Below are 20311 nucleotides of genomic sequence, written 5' to 3'. Positions count from 1 at the left end.
CATCAGTAAAATTCCTTCTACTTGCTGGGCAGTGATGGCGCACACCTTTAATCCCAGCAAGGAGGGGCGGGGCAGACCCAGGCAGATGGATCTCTGTGAGTTTGAGGCCAGCCTGATCTACAAAGCAAGATCCAGGGCAGGTACTACACAGAGAAACCCTGTCTTGGGGAAAAAAATCCTTCTACTCCCTTCACATTACTCAGTCTAGGTTGAGGAAATCTAGTTGGCTTGGTGTTCCAAGAGACTGTGTCTGCCTGATTGCCACACCATCCATCAATAGCTGCATATGTAGCTGCATGGGTATTTAACCTTTATTCTGTGAATCTAGTACTTAAAAGTAGACTTCATTGCTGAAGGAATAAACAAAGGCTTGTTACAATAAATGCTACCAAGATATAACTCTTGCTTTAATTACTATACAAACTATATTTCTTAATGAAATGATTAATTTTAGATAACTTTAAAATATTTTCAATTTATTTTTGCATCCTTTTAGTACAGACTAAATAGCACAGGTGATATAAACTTTTACCGTAAGGATAAAAGTTAGTGAGTAGTGAATGTGAAAAAGACAATGAGCTCTGAGGACACACCTACCTCCACAGGAAAAAAAATCTAGAATAAAATTGAGAATATTCTTGTTAAATCCAGACTGAAAATGCACTCACCAAATTTGCCAACGCATTGTGCACCAGTTTCTTCTGCACTTCTCTGGCTTTCTGCCGCACTGCCAAGGCTGCTAGTCGCTTCTGATTGTCTTCAGCATGCTTAGTACTCATACATGACGCATTACTAACAGAAAGTGAGAAACCAGTTGTGCTTTGAGGATCTTCCCTGAGAAACGGCTTTGATGGTTTCTCAAGAGATGTGACGGTGCTTGAATCAGGGCCTTCTTTCTCTGGAGCTTTTCTACTTTCAGGCCGATGGCAAGTGTCTCTGTCAGAGTCTATCTTGAGACTCTTTACACTAAGACTCAGGGACTTATTACCTTTTAATGACAAGGCACATGAGAGAGAATTTTGACTTTCCTTATCAAAACTAGGAGAGGACACTACTTTGTGGCTCTGGCTCTCCAAAGTATACCGTCTCATTGGAGGCTGAATGTAGCTTGGGCTGTTCACCTTCTTTGCAGGTTGGCATGAAGTCAGTTTGACTGATAAGCCATTAGCACACTTGGATCCATTTTCTATAAAAATTCTATTAGGATCTTCATGTTTCAAGGAACTCTGATGTTCACTGATATTATTACAGGCAGCAGTCTCTTTCAAAGTTTTATCCACTGACTCCTTTGCATAGAGACCACCTATTCCCTTGAAGGCCTGGAATTTTGGCTTTGACATGTTTTCCTCTGGTTTTTGTTTGTTGTAAGTGTTCTCCTCCTCTAAAAGGGAGGCCACAATCTCCTCAGGACAAATACACTGCCGGCCATTGGACAGGTCATAGGAAGTCTTAGGACTCTTGGAGGTAGTATCAAGTTTGCAGTGATTGGCATTTGGGGGGCCATCACTCTCATTATCTTCCCCTGGAACATTCTGCTGACAGCCAGCCAACTGTTCCAAATCAGCCAAAGTGAGATTCACTCGGGGACAGTTTCTCATCAAGGCTTTGTACTCTTCATCTTCCTCAGACTCTTCACTATCACTGAGGTTGGAGTCAGGTGGAAATCTAGGATTCAGAAACTTTACTCCATGACCCAGGGCTGATTCTTTGTTGCTTTTAGTTTTTTGTACTTCAACACAATCATTAGAAGGCTCTATCTTTTTAAAAGAACTTTTCTTGCTTTTAGGCTTTTCTGGTTGTGGAGATGCAGTACTGCTTTTCACCTTAACAATGCTTTTTTTCATTGCAATAATTTCATCTGTATCGCTTGAGTCATAGTCACAGTCATTTCCTAAATTGGTTGAAGAATGAGGTTTGTGAATATCTGATTTGAAATCATCCCTCACAACTTCAAAAGGATCATCTTCAGATTCATTTCCCAAGGAATGACTAGTTTTCTGTGAGTTTTCCTCTTTGGCAATCATCATTTTTAATTCATCTTCAGAGTCCATGTCATCATCAGACATGCTACTTTTATTCCAGATAATTTCAAAGTCAGAAGTATGAAAAACCTCATGTGTAGGTTTCTGAGTCCCAGAACTGGCCACAAGGAGTGATTTAGAAGGTGTAATGGCACTAGGGGCTTTCCTGTGTGCAGTCATTTGCTGTGGTAATTTGTTACTCTCCATCACCTCGTTAGTCCTTAGACTAATATCAGAACCCTTCGACTCTATGGGACCCTTGCTCTTCTGCACTTTCTTGATCTTCTGGGGAGGGAAAGGAAAATCAGAAAACTCTCCTCGACGTTTCTTACTCATAGGGTCATTGCCTCCTTCCAGTTCCCAAGTGAGGTCAGTTATGGGAATGGTTTTTGTCAAATCCTCCGATATCTTTTTTAGGTTGTGGCAGTATTTTGATGGATCATATTTCATAATGTTACTCAGAGTCAAGGAAAAAGCAACAACACCAGGTATTAGGAAAACCTACCAATCTGGTGAAACAGGGAAAATGTTTAACCTTGAACAAGTTCTTTATTTCATCCACCTTTAATTTCCCATTGAACTAAATGAGGACTCCACACAGTAAGCTTCTAGGGTCTATGAAATTGAATTATAACTATCCAAAGCTAAAGTCACCACCACTATCAGTTGAGAGAAATTACTTGGATGATAAATATTACAGCAAACTCTCTGATATACACACACCCTCTGTAAAGAAGCCCAGGATGCCTGCTTTTTAAGGTGTCAAATAACTGACTTCATAGAACAGACATCAGAATTTGATCACCTTGGACTCTATACTTCTCCATACACTATTTTCTTGTTTATTGGCTTATTTTTATTGAGTACCTTTGTTTGTTTTTTTTGTTTTGTTTTGTTTTGTTTTTTGTTTTTAGAGACAGAGTTTCTCTGTGTAGTTTTAGTTCCTGTCCTGGATCTCTCTCTCTGTAGACCAGGATGGCCTTGAACTCACAGAGATCCGCCCAGCTCTGCCTCCTAAGTGCTGGGATCAAAGGAGCGCACTACCACTGCCAGGCCTAGTATCTTCATTTTTGAACTACTTTACTCTATCAGCTTCCTTATAAAACTATCTCAAGTCCTCCTAAGTCTTCTGTAACAACGGTCTCTTACTCTCTATTCCTGCAGTGCTCCATTAGCAACAGCTTGTGAGTCCATATGTAATAACATTACTATATAGCCTTGGTTGGCCTAGAACTTGCCATGTAGACCAGGCTAGACTTGAATTCACAGAGATGTCTGCCTCAGCTTCCCGAGTGCTGGGATTAAAGGCATGTGCCACCATGCTCAGCTTGTAGTAAGATTTATACATTAACAAATGAAAATGCTTCTTTGGCAACCATCATTCATATCACTTAATTGCATAAAACTGCACGTCACTCATTATTCTCAATGTGCTTTATATATGTAGAAGATTTAGAGCTTACCTTGAAAGAAAGAGGTAACATGTTGAAGTAATTAAAATTTTATTGATAGAGGCAGTGAAATCCTAAAGATGTTTTGCCATCACTCTGGGAAATAATAATTACTTTGAAATGCTGACCAAAGGATATTTTATGTTTATGTTGATTCTTAAGGTGAAGAACAGGTAGGACTCTTCCAAATTTACTCACAACCCAATTCTAAAAGAAAAAAAAAAAAGACTTATAATTGTCATAAACATAGATGAAATAATAATATATAAATGTAATTTTTTAAATTGAACTCACAATGGGCTACTATGGAGTTTAGTTTTTTGACAATAAAATAAACTGTCTAGAAGAGGAAAAGTATGAAGAAACAAAAATGAAAGAAAATTCCAACTCTATCACAGGCAGTATTTTACACACACACACACACACACACACACACACACACACACACACACACCCCTGTTAGAAATGTGGCCATGGTCTGGGATGTAGTATGATACACCTATAACCCCAGCACTCAGGGACATGGCCACTGAAAGACTGCCAATGCTCTAGAAGAGGGTCCTAGCCTATGCACACACAGACAGGTACTAAGATTCAGTGGGCTTAAAAAAAGAGATAACACATTATGTTGGGAGGCAAAGTACTGGTGGGGTTAGAGAGAAACAGAGGGGGAAGGAATAAGAAATGGATTTGACCAAAATACAGTGTATAAATGTATGCAATCCTAAAACAAGACTAACAATAGAACACAAATAGTTCTGAAAAAAGTGGGAAAAAAAGCAACCTTGGACCTGCCAGTCCACATTCCCACCTGTAAAGTGTGGGGAACTTGTGCTGACTGAAGACTTATAAAAGCATGTCGAAACTTAAAAGCAAACAGCAAAATCCCAACCTATATGCTAACTGCTCGGAAGTGGAGAAACAGCATCAGTTTTGGATGTCACACCTACAAACATGAGGTCTCAGGAGACATGGTAGACACAGTCACTGAAGGAAACTCACTTTATGTCCAGGTACCTCTGTTCCCGGCACAGCTTTCATGTGGAAATCTACTCCTCCCATCTTTTCCAGTAAGGTAGTGTTGCCAGTGGTTGATTTTTCTTTCTTTGCTTTTGCTTCTTCTCTTTCTTGGGCTAATCTGAATTGAGGGGCAAATAAAAGCAAATCAGCCGTGAAAAAATGTTTAGGGGTGCCATTCAGGTAACCCTAAGTGAGCACCAAAATATCATTACATTAATAAAAAACAAAGCAAAACACTTCTTTAATAGTATAATTACTATTTTTTAAACACACAGATTGTCACTGTAGAATGACTAGAATCCTACATTTGGTTAACCCTTGTCTACATCAGCTCCACTCTATTCACAAATATTTACAATGTACTCTCCCACTCCTGTGCTCTGCGACATGAGCTGCCTTAGCTCTCCTTCATGCACCAACCATAAGCTCCACTGATATAAAAAATAATGTATGTATAGAGTATATAGTATATAATGATACACTATTTTATTGACTATGTAAGACTGGTGTCAAATCATGTAGGCCAAGCAATCCATCATGACTACATATCCAATTCTTTCATCCCCATATTCTTAAATGTTTCCCATTCTGGAAATTCCCAAATAAATTGAATTGTTTCCCTCTGAAAAATTAGCTTTATGACTATGAAAGCTCTAACAGTTGTTATATACTGTTGCTCTGAAATCACATGCAGAATTATTATGTCTCTGAGAACTGCCCATAGGCACACACATTTGAACACCTGTGTCCCTAGTTGGTGAGCTGTTTAGGAAGGATTAGTAGGCATGGCTATGTTGAAGGAGGTGTATCACTGGGCATGGGCTCTGAGATTCCAAAAGCCCAAGCCATTCCCAGTTAATTGTCTCTGTGCCTCATTCTTGTAAATAAGATGTAAGCTCTCAGCTACTGCTCCAGCACTATGCATGTCTGCTTATTGCCATGCCTGGTCATGGACTCTAACCCTTTGGAACTCTCAAAAAAAGAGTGAATGCTTCGTCATGGCAACAGAAAAGTAACTAAGACAGTGTCTCATATGTACATATTTTCTTTCGCTCTCAATCTTTGTATGACACTGCATTAACAGTCAAAATCAACAAGTGTAATTCAGTATCATCTGTAATAACATAATTCTATTTAGGACTCTTTATCTTTGGGCATAGAAACATTTTCACATTTATAAGACATCTTCATAAATTACCTATAGACAGCCAGATGTAGAAATAGTAGGAAAATCAGAGAAAAACATACACATGCATACACATGCAACAGCACTGAATTCTCTTTCCATATGGCTTGAAAGGAGAATCGAGAAAGACTTTAGCTCTGCTTGTAAGGTAAGGACTTGCTAGTGTCCTGTTTTCACTTCTGTTACTGCGATAAAATGTCCCATACAAAAAGCAACCTAGTGGAGAAATGGTTTAAGGTCACAACTCTGAGTTATAGTCCATTATAGTCGACCGCAGGGTAGTCAAGGCAGGAACCTCAAGCAACTAGTCACATTCACAGTAAAGAGCAGAGAGAATAAATGAATGCATGCATAGTCCTCAACTACCTTTCCTACTCTTATCAGTCTAGGGCTCAAAACTGGGGAATGGCACCATCCACTTCCAAGTTAGGACTTCCCAAATCAATGAGAGAAATCAGGACAATCTGCTACAAACAACCTGTAAGCCAATATGATGTAGACAATACTACATTAAACTACTATTCCTACGTGATTCCAGGTTGTGAAACGAATCATGACAACAAGTAATGTATTACTCAATAATTTCAAATTAGTTAGGAAAACTTATAAAACGCAGTTATACTATAAAGAAACGGGGTTTAAATACACGTGGGGCAAATCTTACCTGTGTAAAAAACTTTCTTTTGCTAGTTGAATTTGTAATGTTCCACCTTTCCATTTTGTTTTGTTTAAAATAGACATACCTATATAGTAAAGAATTGCCGAAGTTCATTTCCATGCAAAACTGTATTTCCGCACTTCCCCCCCCCTTAATTATTTATATTTAGTACTAGAAAAAAATAGGCTTATTTGTTATAAAAAGACACCTACAATGTGAAAAAGTGAACCAGAGAGAAAGAACCTAGGCTTCTGGCCTTATTCTGATCAGTTAGCAGTTTTCTCCCCCTTCTTTTAAAAAAAGATTTATCTTTATTTCATTCATTTTATTCCATGTGTGTGCACGTTTAGTCTGCTCGTTTGTGTCTGAATACCCCCGAAGGCCAAAAGAGGGCATGGGATCCCCTGGACGTGGAGCCACAGGTGACTGTTGGCCTCCCATGTGGGGCTAGGAAGTGAACCTGGGTCCTCTGCAATAGCAGCAAGCATTCTTAACTATTGAGACATTCCTTCACTCCAGCTTGTAGGTTTCTTTCAGTTACTTGAAGACTAACAAAGAAAATAATATATAAACTGTAAAGTAAAACTTATGTGCAAATAGTTTATAGACTCATTTTAGGAACTTCTGGTTTACTTTTTATTTACTATTTTGTTATTTTCCATTACACAAATAAACAATGAAATCTTTTCAGAGTGAATTAGAGCATATTTTATGACCTTGTTGCATTTTAATCTTTCACCTCAATCCAATTATCACCACAAAGCATGTACACACATTAGCTAGTGATTGCACTGTGCTTTAATTGTTGTGCCCTAGTAGTTGATTTTTCTAATATCTATTGCCAGCTTCCTTAATGTAACCACTAACAGTATCTTTCATGCAGTAGATATTTTACTATGTACAAATGTACTATTTAATTTAGTCCTTACAGTAACATTATGAGGTAAATCACTAACTTTTCATTTACTGGACTTAGAAGTTTAAATAAATTACCTTATATATAGTCTTGTTAAAAATAATCTTTTTGCAAATGTAATTATAAAAGACTGATTATTTTCTCCCAATGGCATGTTCCTTTTACTTGATTTACTTGCCTTTTCTTTTTTGACTTTCAAGAAGTTAGAATACATTAACTGCATCAACAGAATGATAAATCATCATCGAAAACTAATACTCACCCTTATCTTTACTAATCTCATAATCTAGTTTCAAAGATATGGTCTGTCAAGGTCATATTCTAATGTCCTTTCATAATAAGTCTTAAAGACAAAGGATTAGCTGTCCAAGAAAAGAAGGACTTAGGAGAAATGTGGCCTAATGCTCTGTGGGATAAGTGTAATAGGCAATTTCTATGGTAGTTTGGTCCTTTGTGCAAATTATTTGAAAATAGTAGTTTCTGGGCAAAGCTACTAGCATGTGATACTAAGTCTTCTGGAACTAACTGAATGAATGGAAACATGAGATGTAGGGCTCCAAAATGCTCTTGAAATAGTTGCCAATCTACATAACACATAAGTGACTAATGAGGCTTAGATATGGGACCATAGTCATTTCAGTTACAAACACATTGACAAATAAAATAAAAAATACATGATGATCTTACATTTTTTCAGGTCCACTTCTGTTATTTTGATGTTAACATATGCAAAGGCCTTTTGTGAATTTCCTAAAAAAGAAAATTTGGTTGATTTAAATTTTTATCCAGAGAACCATGTAAATCTCAATTGTTTCTGATTTTGTTTTATTATGAGACACCTTGCTGGCCTTGAACTCAGATAACTGCCTGCCTCAGCCTCCTGAGTGCTGGGATTAAAGATGTGCATCACCACACACACACAGCCTTAAAAAGCTTTCCAAGTTTAAAAAGTGAGTTCTTTTTTTCTTTTTTAAAGATTTATTTATTTATTATTTATACAGAAGAGGGTGCCAGATCTCATTACAGATGGTTGTGAGCCACCATGTGGTTGCTGGGAATTGAACTCAGGACCTCTGGAAGAGCAGCCAGTGCTCTTAACCTCTGAGCCATCTCTCAAACCCCCCCCCCCAAAAAAGTGAGTTCTTAAATACTTTGAAAGAAAATACTTTTGCCACAACAGACCACAAACCTGAATTTTTATAAATACAAATTTATTCAAAATAAAATGAGTAAGAAAAAAAATCCCTCAAGTAATCAGTGAAGACGAATCTTGATTGTATGTTAATGACAGTCTACTTAGCAAGATACTTAATGCTAGAATGTTGACTCCTAAAATTGAAAGTAAAGATGTTTGGGAAATTCAAATATTTTATATAATTTCTCTGGTTTCAAAATTAATTTTCATTTGCAATACCTCCAGGACACCATATATCATTTTCAATGCGCCAATATTCAGCTCCAGAGTTGTTTTCTTCTGTAATACCTGTCCTGTGTTGATACATATCCAGTTAATGGTTATAGAATTACCTTGGTCATCTTTGCGAGTAATGATCTCCACATCAGAAATTTCTCCAAATCTGCTGAACTGATTTTGTAGGTCTGTCTCAGAAATGCCTTGTCCAAGCCCACCCACAAAGAGGCGCTTCATTTCTCTGTTGGCTTTCATGAATGCTGGGCATCTATCTAGAGAAGTAATTTTGTGAAGAAAAACACTTTCTTAATAGTTTTTTCCCACAAATATAACCCAACTCTTTCCCCTGAAACTTCTGTGTCAATTTGGTCTTATGGAACTCATTATTCGTATTGTTTCAGATTTTATACCTGGAAATTTTACAAAGGCCCTACATCAACATTCTTAACGCACATTGAAATCGCACACAAACACCAATGTTTTCTCTGTAAACAACCATAGCTATTTTATCTTAGCCTTTTCATTTCCTTACATTATTGGGTGATTCCCCCCCCCCCCCTCCTCTCCGTGATTCGTTTGCACATTCATTTTGACTTTAACAGATACTGACAAAATAGTAAGCTAAAGGCTAAAAGAATCTCCATCCTGGAGCTCCATAGTCATAACAGAGATAAAGTCTGCAACTACAACAGTATAGCAAAATACAAGCGTCCCCAAAGCGCCCTTCAGGCACAAAGGGAGCAACTAATGTTATACCTAAAATATTTTCCCCACTGTGTGCCTGGACTGCACAAAGCGCTTTGGGTGGTTTTCATTGTTCAGAGTGGCAGAAGTTAAGACTTTTCCCAGTGCCACTTAGAAAACACCAGTGGTGAAGCAAGGATAATTTCAGAGCCTGGAACTGTTAACACTACACTACCAAGGTTGCTGCGAAAGTTTTCAGGAGGTCCCTCCATCTCGTTTAGCTCTCGACAGATGCTCTCCTCAGCTCTCACTCAAACCTTCCTCAAAAGCTGGCTGACTCCTTCCAAGCGAGATCACACAACAGCCAGCAGGAAAGCCAAGCAAAGACCTGCAGTCTGGGAGAGACCTACGGTGTGCCACTTCTTGGCAGCCTCCGCCCCATCCTACCCACTCCTTCTTCCTCCGAGAAGTCCCAAGTTAGGAAAGGAGAAGTAAGGCCCAACTGCCCATCACTTCTCACACGCAGACACACTCCTCCAGGAGCTGGCTGTCAGCTCTAGCGCAGGGTAGCTCCCAACTTCTAATAACACGTGCCAGCAGGCGCACTTTCTTTTCTTTCCTGCAGGATTTCCAACCCAGTCTCCTAAGGTTCCGTTTACACGCAGTTCCTGAGGGCTCTTTATTTCGTCTACCTTCGTTCTAACTAACGTTCCGCTACCTTCTCTTCCACGTCTGTAAAAGAGCCGAGGGAAAAATAATTCCGTAATTCCTACAGAAAAGACAGGCCGCCACCTGACGCTCGACTTCCGGGCCAAGTAGGCGGAAGTGGGGAAGCGGAACAAAAATAAAGAGGCTCTTTTCCTCGTGCTTCCCGAAACCGCCTCCTCAGTGACGTAAGGGTTCGGGTTGCTCAGAGGCCCAGAGAGGGGGCGGAGCAGCCTTTGGAGCTTGATGTTCGATTTGGAACGAACCAACTCTAGGGAGAGTCGGGAGTGTCTAGACACCCGATGCGACGTTCTGAGGGACGTAAGGCTCTAGAACGTTGTTTGAGGTTGGGGCGGACGCGTGTCGCCGAGCAGCCTCTCCCCCGCGAGCTCGTGAATGGTCCGCGCCGGGGGCGCGCGCGCTGCTTGAAGCGGCTGGCGAGCAAGGCGCTCTGACAGAGCTGTGATCTACAGCTTCTGCCGCAGTGCTGGGCGCGGGGTGCCATGGATCCCGAGACCCGCGAACTGCGCGCCTTGGAGGCCGAGGTGGCGGCGCTGCAGCGGGAGTGCAGTTTGCTGCCGAAGCCCTGGGAGAAGACGTCGGGAGCCCGGTACGTGGCTCCTCTCCACCCCTGGGGCCCACGCATCCTAGCACCCTCCTCATAGCTCGGGGCTCCGAGTCCGTGCACGCCGGGTGCTGAATAGTGTAATGGGAGACCTCCCGAAATGTGAATTTGAATCAGTATGGATTCTGTGAGGACATCTCAAGAGTCTGAGCACTGTCTTTGGGGCTCATGACTTGATATAACCAGCAGAAAATAGTTTTGCCCGGTTAATGAGAATCAATGGGAAAGTATGGCTTTGCTTTTAACTAAACAATCTCGCCTTCGGGAAACAGTATCTAGTTGGGCTGTTTTTATAGTTTTGGAGACATTCTTACTCTGTAGATCAGGAATTCGCTCCACTTCGTTTTAAACTTATGATCCTTCTTCCTCAGCCCCCACCCCCAGAGATGAGGTTATTCCCCGACCCGCCACGCCTTGCTCTAGTTGGGATTTCCTGACTCTGTTTTTGTGGGTCACCTAACTATAGTTAAGTGATCCTGATCTTTTTGTGTGGTGGTGGTGGTGATGGTGATAGTTAATGACAGAAATGACCTCTGAAAAATAGCTTATGTGAAATAAACATTGCTAATACCCTCTATAAGAAAGTCTGGTAATCCTCTGGATTGGATGCTTCTGTTAACCTCTATTTGAAGGTAATGATCATGGGGGTCAAGAGTTACATAAGGTACTAGAAAAATCCAAAGTCCAAGCATTCTCCTCAATTCAAAGAGAAGAAAGAAGGAAGGCTGAAACTAACAGGAATTTAGTATCTTAAACATGAAAACAAACTGTATTTTGTTAGGTTTAATTTAGTACAGTTGCAGAGAATGAGTTTTCCTTTGCTGAAAAGAACCTTTGGAGTGCTGGAAAATGTGGCAAAGTCTTAAAGAAAATAAAATAATTGAAAGTTGTAACTGATGAAAAGGAGAAATGTGCACTGGCCTATATATGATCTTCCACAAGCAAGAATGTGAGATACTTGCTACTGACTCAAGTGTGACCCTCATATTGGAAACATTAGGGTTACCTATGAGTTGGTGAGACCACCAAGCTGACTCCACCCCCACTTAGCAAATTAGAATTTGTATTTTATCAAGACAGCCTGCCCCTATACCTTTTGTATGCACACTTTAAAGTTTGAAAGGTAGAAGCCAGGTGGTGGTGGCACACACCTTTAGTCCTAGCACTTGGGGCAGATCAATGAGTTTGAGGCCAGCCTGATTTAAGAGTGAGTTCCAGGACAGCCAGGGCCATTAAACAGAGAAACCTCCTCTCAAAACCAAGAAAAAAAGTTTGAGAAGCATTGTCATACAATAAAGGAAAGTAGTTTCTTTACTAACCACAAGATGTCAATATAAGCCCAGTATAAAATAGTAGATTGTGTAGAATTCTCAGTAAAGGAGTTGAAAGTTAGAAGAATTTAGATTAGGGAAGACATTAAATGTCAGTCAGAGTGTGTGGATTTAATGTGAATTTTTTCTCACTGTGGTAAAGGAAGATTGAGGCCTGTGTACTAAACTACTTAATTTTTTAAATTATTATTGTATGTGTATTGTGTGTGAATGATGGCACATGTATGCTATAGCACTTTCAAGTGTCAATTCTCTCCTTCCAGTGGGGATAAAACTCCAGTGTCAGGCTTGTGTAACGAATACTTTTCCCTGCTTAGCCTTCTTGCCAATCCTCCAAGATACTTTTAAAGTCATCTTAATGGTTGACTGGATTGGCAGCTGGAAAACTGGAACAAAGTTGTTGTTTAGTTATATCCATGTGCCCACACTCTGATTCCAAAATTACACGACTTCAGATCCTGGCTTTGCTATGGGCTGAGTGATCTTGATTTGGTAATCTCCTCCTCCTGTGCTTCAGGGTTTCTCTTCTCATTTGCCTAATTGCTTCCACTACTACATTGACTAGAAATGATGAAGTATATTCCTTTTCTTTAATTTTTTTTTCGTTAGCATACAATGTAGTTGATGTCACCATGGCATCTTCTTACATATATGCTGTTTGTTGTCTTTTGTTCCCAACTGTTCTCTTTTACCATCTCCCACAGCTGGTTCTCTTTCTTCCTCCTATAGGTCCTGCCTTCTGCTTTCCTCTCCAAATCCTCTTTCTAGTTTCCTGATCTGTACTCACATCTAAACACACACACACACACACACACACACACACACACACACACACACACACACACGGCGGGGGTGCAGAGGGGAGAACAAGAACTTTGGGTGAGAAAAAAGTAGTATTTGTCTTTTAGGCTTATTTCATTTAATATGATAAGTGTCTCCCTCTCTCTCTCTCTGAGTAGAGTCAGTTTTGTTTTCTTACTGTGACAGCCTCCTTCATCAGGTCACATAGAGGCAGCTACCATTTTACTTGGAAGTCCCTAACTCAAAAAGCTTCAGAATGTCCCTGTTCTGACTGCATGTATGTCGATGTACTATGTGTGTGCCTAGTGCCCACTAGAGCCAGAACAGAGCATCAGAGCCCCGGAACTGGAGTTACAGGCTTATGAGACACCATGGGGGTGCTGGAAGTCAGAATTGGGTCCTCTGGAAGAAGAGCTGGTGCTCTCAGCCGCTGAGCCAGCTCTCCAAGCCTCACCTTCAGTACTAGGGACAGAACCTACAGGAAAAACTGTATAGTAAGTTATACACTTACTAGTTGCCATTTAACTATTTCTGATATTTGCTTTTCAGGAAATCACTTCAAAAATTTCCCCAGTCAGATTCTGAGGGATGGGAATCCTTGAAAGACCTGAAAAGTCAGCTTGGGCATTTAAAATCTGAACTTTCATTTCTAAGTCAACTTACTGGCATCAATATAAGAAATTATTCCAAGATTGAGGACATTACAAACACTGAAGTGACTGAAAAGGGTAAGTATTATTTTTAACCTGGATGTGATTTTTAAAATTTATTATGAGTGTGTGTTGGAGCAGGGTACACATGTCACAGTGTGCTTGTGGACATCAGAGGACAACTTTCAGGGGTCTGGTCTCTCTCCACCATGTGGAGGCAAGTCTGTCTTCTAGCTTCTGCATTACACCCTCCATCCAGGCAAGCTGACCACAGCTCCCAGTCCTCATCCTCCAGGCTGGACCACAGCTCCCAGTCCTCATCCTCCAGGATGACTGGACCACAGCTCCCAGTCCTCATCCTCCAGGATGACTGGACCACAGCTCCCAGTCCTCATCCTCCAGGCTGGACCACAGCTCCCAGTCCTCATCCTCCAGGCTGGACCACAGCTCCCAGTCCTCATCCTCCAGGATGACCACAGCTCCCAGTCCTCATCCTCCAGGATGACTGGACCACAGCTCCCAGTCCTCATCCTCCAGGCTGGACCACAGCTCCCAGTCCTCATCCTCCAGGATGACTGGACCACAGCTCCCAGTCCTCATCCTCCAGGATGACTGGACCACAGCTCCCAGTCCTCATCCTCCAGGCTGGACCACAGCTCCCAGTCCTCATCCTCCAGGATGACCACAGCTCCCAGTCCTCATCCTCCAGGATGACTGGACCACAGCTCCCAGTCCTCATCCTCCAGGCTGGACCACAGCTCCCAGTCCTCATCCTCCAGGATGACCACAGCTCCCAGTCCTCATCCTCCAGGATGACTGGACCACAGCTCCCAGTCCTCATCCTCCAGGCTGGACCACAGCTCCCAGTCCTCATCCTCCAGGATGACTGGACCACAGCTCCCAGTCCTTATCCTCCAGGCTGGACCACAGCTCCCAGTCCTCATCCTCCAGGCTGGGCCACAGCTCCCAGTCCTTATCCTCCAGGCTGGACCACAGCTCCCAGTCCTCATCCTCCAGGATGACCACAGCTCCCAGTCCTCATCCTCCAGGATGACCACAGCTCCCAGTCCTCATCCTCCAGGCTGGCTGACCACAACTCCCAGTCCTCCTCACCAACTCCTTACAGATCTCTTCCTCCTTTTTTCCCACATATATTCCAAGGATCTAATGTAAGTCCTACAGCTTACAAGGCAAAGGCTCTACCAACTGACATAACCCCTAGTCCTATTCTTAACCTTTAAGAAAAAATTAGTCTGTTCAAATTTAAAAAGTATTGAAATTCAAGTAATTTTTTTCTATAAATTTATCCCATTTAGCAAGTGGCTCAATCCAAAGCAAATTACTTTCAGAGATGATTTTCACTAATAGAAAGCTTTTCATCCTACAGTGCTTCTATTTCTTTTTTTTCTTTTTTTTTTTTAAAGATTTATTTATTTATTATGTATACAGTGTTCTGTTTGCATGTATCCCTGCAGGCCAGAAGAAGGAGCCAGATCTTATTACAGATGGTTGTGAACCACCATATGGGTGCTGGGAATTGAACTCAAGACCTCTAGAAGAACAGCCAGTGTTCTTAACCTCTGAGCCATCTCTCTCTAGCCCTTCTATTTCTTTTAATAATTCTATACTTGAATGATAATTATTAAGTGACTGTTTCATATGCTGGTTTCTACATTACACAGTTGCATGACACACATATATTAAAATGAGATGTGGTATGAATGCATTTTGGGGAATAAATTTTCAAAAGAAAGAGGCTAGGAGAAAATGTTAGATTTTTTAATAAAACAATTTTCTGGCCAGGCGGTGGTGGCACATGCCTTTAATCCCAGCACTCGGGAGGCAGAGGCAGGCGGATCTCTGTGAGTTCGAGGCCAGCCTGGGCTACCAAGTGAGTATTGGTGGAATTATTAAGGCCACTCCACATAGTTAAAAGGGAAGTTTATTTTGTGGGGTAACTTACAAATGAAGGGGTAGGTCGCAGAGTCTGGCAAGGTAGAGGGTAGTCCGGCGGCGGCGTTCTCTGGAGAACTCTGCTCGGTCCACCTCTCGCGTCCGGCGTCCCGGAACCAAGAGAGTGAGTTCTTCCCGATCCTTCGTCTTCTGCTTCCTCCTCTGCCCCGCCTTGTGGGTGTGACCATTACCGAAGCCTCAGTGGGGGTTGGAACTTCCAGGCCAATGCTGGGATGCCTATCCACTACAAGTGAGTTCCAGGAGAGGCACAAAGCTACACAGAGAAACTGTCTCAAAAAAAATTTTTTTTCTTTGGGTGGTGGCATGTAGTTTTTTTTCTATCTGTACTCCCATGTTTTCCCAATTTTCTAGAAAAATAAACTTTATTACTGTAATGAAAAAAATTTTATTCAAATTTCAAAAATATATGAGTTTATTATAGTGTATATATGTAATCTATATATGTATTGTATCTTTCATAATGAAAAAAACAAAATTTAGACTCAAATCACAGTATTTTTGAGGGCATGAGCATCTTGTCTACAAAATAAAGTAATCTGTGTTATTTCTTTCTTTTTTTTTTTCTTCCAAGACAGGGTTTCTCTGTGTAGTTTTGGTCCCTCTCCTGGATCTCTCTCTGTAGACCAGGCTGGCCTCAACTCACAGAGATCCTCCTGGCTTTGCCTCCTGAGTGCTGGGACTAAAGGCTGCACCACCACCACCCGGCCTGATCTGTGTTATTTCTAAGATTCCATTCAAGATTCATCTTTACCACATTTTGGCCCTTTTAATACTTTTTTAGTGTGTGTATGTGTGGGACATGTACCAGAGTACTTGTGTCAGAAGACAAATTAAATTGAAAAAGTTGGTTCTTTCCTTCTACTGCATGGGTTCCAGGTATCCAAGCTGGGTTGTTGAGTTTGGTGCCAAGTGTTTTGATCCCCCCAAGCCATCTCACCCACTGGTCCTTTGAGTCCAAGATCACCTGGATTTTCTTCAGTATTATACTCTATGAATTACGTATTTTTGTTTTTTATTGTATAAGTCTGTGATCTGTTTTGAATTGTTATAAAAGTCAGTGTTTAGATTTATTTTTTTGCATTCAAATGTCCAACAAATTTTTCAACTAGAGTAGCCTTTCTCCATTGACTGCCCTTTTTTTTTTTTTTTTTTTTTTTTTTTTGAGACAGGGTTTCTCTGTGTAGCTTTGTGCCTTTCCTGGAACTCGCTTTGGAGACCAGGCTGGTCTCCAGCTCACAAAGATCCACCTGGCTCTGCCTGCCTCCCAGAGTGCTGGGATTATAGGCGTGCGCCACCACCGCCCAGCTTGGTTTGTTTGTTTTTTTCCGAGACAGGGTTCCCTGTGTAGCTTTGTGCCTTTCCTGGTTCTCAATTTGTAGACCAGGCTGGCCTTGAACTCACAAAGGTCCGCCTGGTTCTGCCTCCCAAGTGCTGGGATTAAAGGCGTGCGCCACCACCGCCCAGCGCCTTTTTTTCTTTATCAGAAATAATTTTACTATATTTATGATTTTACTTCTTGGCTATTTTGTCCTTTTGATCTATTTATCTATGCTTTCGTTGATACCACATTGTCTGAATTATAATAGCTTGATAGTAAGTTTCAAAATTGGATATTCTTTCTCCTTCCCTCTGTGTCTTGCTCTGGTCTTATACCCACTCCTTGCTTTGCTGTCTTCCTTCCTGAACTTTACAGTGTATCTCAAACTCCTAATACCCTGCTTCAGCCTCCCGAGTTTTGGGATTGCAGGCATGCACCACCTCATCCAGCATCTGCATTTGTTACCACCTGTAGAGTAAGTCCTGCTACCAATTCAGAATGCCTTTCTGATACTGTTATGCAAATGAACTTGTTTCTGTGCTTTCTTTGTTGCCTTAGTTTCAGTCCTACATCTTCCAGGTCTGTGTACTACCTAATTCATTCATTGGCTTTCCAACTTCCAAAATGAAGTTGTTCCTTTCATTCCTGGTATCTTTATCTTTGTAGTATTGTGTCCTCCTCAAAAGAACTTCCTTAATAGAACTACTTACCTCCATGTAGTCAGAATAATTCTTAACTCTTGGGAGATAAGGAATAGTCTGTGATAGAAGATGAGGGGAACTTACAAGGCACTATAAAATTGGGACATCTTGATTTGGGTGCTGGTTACATGAGTAAACACATGTAAAAATGATTGAGGTATTAAGAGTATTGCATTTTAAGCATTTAATTATGCTTGCTATATTTCAAACATACCACTTGAACTCATTTTTATACTAGGTTTTTTCTTTTGGGCCACCAACCAGCTCCCAAATCAAGACATGTAGACTTATTAGTTTTGAATGCTTGGCCTAGCTTAGGTTTGTTTCTAGCTACCTCTTTTAACTTAAACTAACCTGTTTTTCTTCATCTACATTTTACTTCAGGGCTTTTTATCTTTTGATGTTTTGCCTGCATGTAATGTCTGTGTGAGAGTGTCAGATCTTGGAGTTGCAGATAGTTGTGAGCTGCCATTGGTGCTGGGATTTGAATCCTGGGTCCTCTGGAAGAGCAGCTAGTGCTCTTAACCACTGGGCCATCTCTCCAGCCCCTACCTCTTCTTTCTGTATGTCCTACTCTGTCAAGCTGGTTGGCAGCTTCCTGACTGTCTGGCCCTGGACACCTCCCTCTCTTTCTTCATCAATCTCTCCTCTTTCTCTCCTCTTGTTCTATTTATCTCTCTGCCTGCCAGCCTCATCTATCCCTCTTCTGCCTAATTATTGGCCATTTGGCTTTTTATTAAGCCAGTCAGGTGCCTTAGGCAAGCTAGGTGAAACAGCAACACATCTTTTCATAATTAAACAAATGCAGCAGAAACAAATATAACACACTTTTACATAGTTAAAGTGTAGCTGGAGAGTTTCCAGGTCCCACCAAGACCCTGCAGTCCCACAGCACACTTATAAAATAACCACTCAGATGCTTATATTACTTATAAACTGTATGGCCATGGCAAACTTCTTGTTATCTAGTTCTAATATCTTTAACCCATTTCTATTAATCTATACATTGCCACGTGTCTCGTGGCTTACCAGTATCCTTGCATCTTGCTCCTCATCAAAGTGGCTGGCAGCTTCTCTCTGCCTCAGCCTTCTACTTCCCAGACTTCTCTCTCTTTGTCCCGCCTACACTTCCTGCCTGGCTACTGGCCAATCAGTATTTTATTTATCAATCAGTCATCCACAGCACTTCCCCTTTTTTCTTTTTTTCAAAAAGGAGGGTTTTAACTTTAACATAGTAAAATTCCATATAATAAAACTATTACCAAGCAAGACTTTCAGTTACAATATCTAGTATATTTATAATATCTAGTCTATTTGTATTTGGCAAAATTAAAGAAGATATTCTATCTATTCTATATTTGTGAGTCTAAGGTTTCATGTCTAACTTAATCTTGTATCATAACTAAGGAAAATTATAACTATCTAGTCTTCAACTACATCAAAGACCTCAGAAGGATATAATATTACCTGAGAAATGGTAGAAGGATGCAATCAACTTTGGGAGTCTTGCTAGAGTAGACAGAGATAGCTGGCAGCCTGGACAGTCATCCAAAGTTCCTCTGTAAAGTTGGGGCATCTGTCTTCAGTTCACAGGCCTAGAGTCTCTCAATCACTTCTCTCTGTGTCCTGTAGAATGTCTGGCAGTTTTCCTCTGCATATCAGGAACCTGAAGGACCATTTTGCCAAGCAAACTTCAGTGGTCACCTTCTGATGGGTCCTGCATGTCCAGTTGATCAAACAGTCCAGGCACGAACAGTTTCTTGCCCAAATGGCTATTTTTTGCCAAGAAGAAGAGAAACTCCATACAGAGTATCTTCAATGTCCATCCTCCTCACTGAAGTAAATCGGTGCTGCCAGGAGCAGACATGTCTCACTGTCCAGAAAGTCTAAATTTTTAAAACATTGTAAATGCCGTATTCTGTAGGTCTTTGAAGTATTTGAAGATTACTTATCTATTGGAAATATATCTATGTATACCTAGAAAACTTAACTAACATGGCTACAAGTTAGACTATCATAGAAGACTAATTATTAATCTATATTTCTTAGTTATCCATTACAATTTAAATGAGTTACATAAACATAATACCTTAAACAAGAGTAGAAATATATATACAGTATAACAAAAGTTAAGTTTAAACTTGTATCAATAAACTGAAATCTATAGCAATGTAAAACATTTTAAACAAGTTGCTCGTTAAAAGTAAGTTCATTAATCTACCCTTTCATCCTACCATATGTACACTATCCTCTTTTCTTCTTAAGAAAGAGATTGCTTTCATAATCACCCTTCTTTAAATAAAAATATTGGTTTTTGTCTGTCCCACACCAGAGGGCTCTTCTGATATGGGACACAAGAATCTTTCAACCTTTTGTTTTAGGAATATGCTTGGGTTTAGAGAAGAAGTGAGCCAATTCCATCTCCAAAGCCAGCTTGGTATATTTGGGAATTTGCGTGTAGTTTTTCATATTACTTCCTGCTGGATGAGGGCACTGTATTCTTATGGGGACATAAAGAAAATTTTAGGATTATGGAGTAGTCCGTGAGGGTGTATTGTATGAGCCAGTTGTCTTGAAATCATTCTGGATGTTGGATCATCTGAGCCATGGTGTTATCAGAGACCTGTTAGGGGGTCTTGGCTGGTCAAACCTGATGTATCTTAATCTGGAACAAATCCACAGCCTCTGGCTTTCTGTGGAAATAAAAGTAGAACCTCCTTTCCAAAGCAACATATCCTTAGATCCAAATTTTGAAGTCAAGGTATCTTTAAAATAGACATTGGCTTAACTCACCAGCTTTTATAATCCAATGTCTTTCTGCAGTTAAAAATCCCAAAGACAACATAATCCAGATTCTCT

At 40.7% G+C, this 20311-nt stretch overlaps 2 protein-coding genes across 11 annotated transcripts in view; one reads left to right on the top strand and one right to left on the bottom strand.

Moving 5' to 3' along the window:
• Positions 1-10151, bottom strand: part of Nol8 (nucleolar protein 8) — a 32603-nt gene extending 22452 nt beyond the window's left edge. The window contains exons 1-7 of one of the 10 annotated variants that reach the window (XM_036189033.1): positions 10040-10151; positions 8780-8935; positions 7940-8002; positions 6343-6421; positions 4475-4610; positions 3611-3679; positions 669-2474 (exon numbers count right to left, since the gene is read on the bottom strand). In XM_036189033.1, the coding sequence (XP_036044926.1) occupies positions 669-2474; positions 3611-3679; positions 4475-4610; positions 6343-6421; positions 7940-8002; positions 8780-8918 (2292 nt within the window). In that variant the 5' untranslated portion in view covers positions 8919-8935; positions 10040-10151. The other 9 variants (XM_036189029.1, XM_036189034.1, XM_036189028.1 and 6 more) reach the window with 9 other exon arrangements.
• A 112-nt stretch (positions 10152-10263) lies between these two features.
• Positions 10264-20311, top strand: part of LOC118584055 (centromere protein P) — a 195340-nt gene continuing 185292 nt past the window's right edge. The window contains exons 1-2 of the mRNA XM_036187997.1: positions 10264-10662; positions 13359-13537. Coding sequence (XP_036043890.1) covers positions 10556-10662; positions 13359-13537 — 286 coding nt within the window. The 5' untranslated portion in view covers positions 10264-10555. The remainder of the gene's footprint in view (positions 10663-13358; positions 13538-20311) is intronic.

This window comes from Onychomys torridus, chromosome 5, assembly GCF_903995425.1.
Source record: "Onychomys torridus chromosome 5, mOncTor1.1, whole genome shotgun sequence".
Classification (NCBI taxonomy): Eukaryota; Metazoa; Chordata; class Mammalia; order Rodentia; family Cricetidae; genus Onychomys; species Onychomys torridus.
This window is presented reverse-complemented; position numbering and strand designations above follow the sequence as displayed.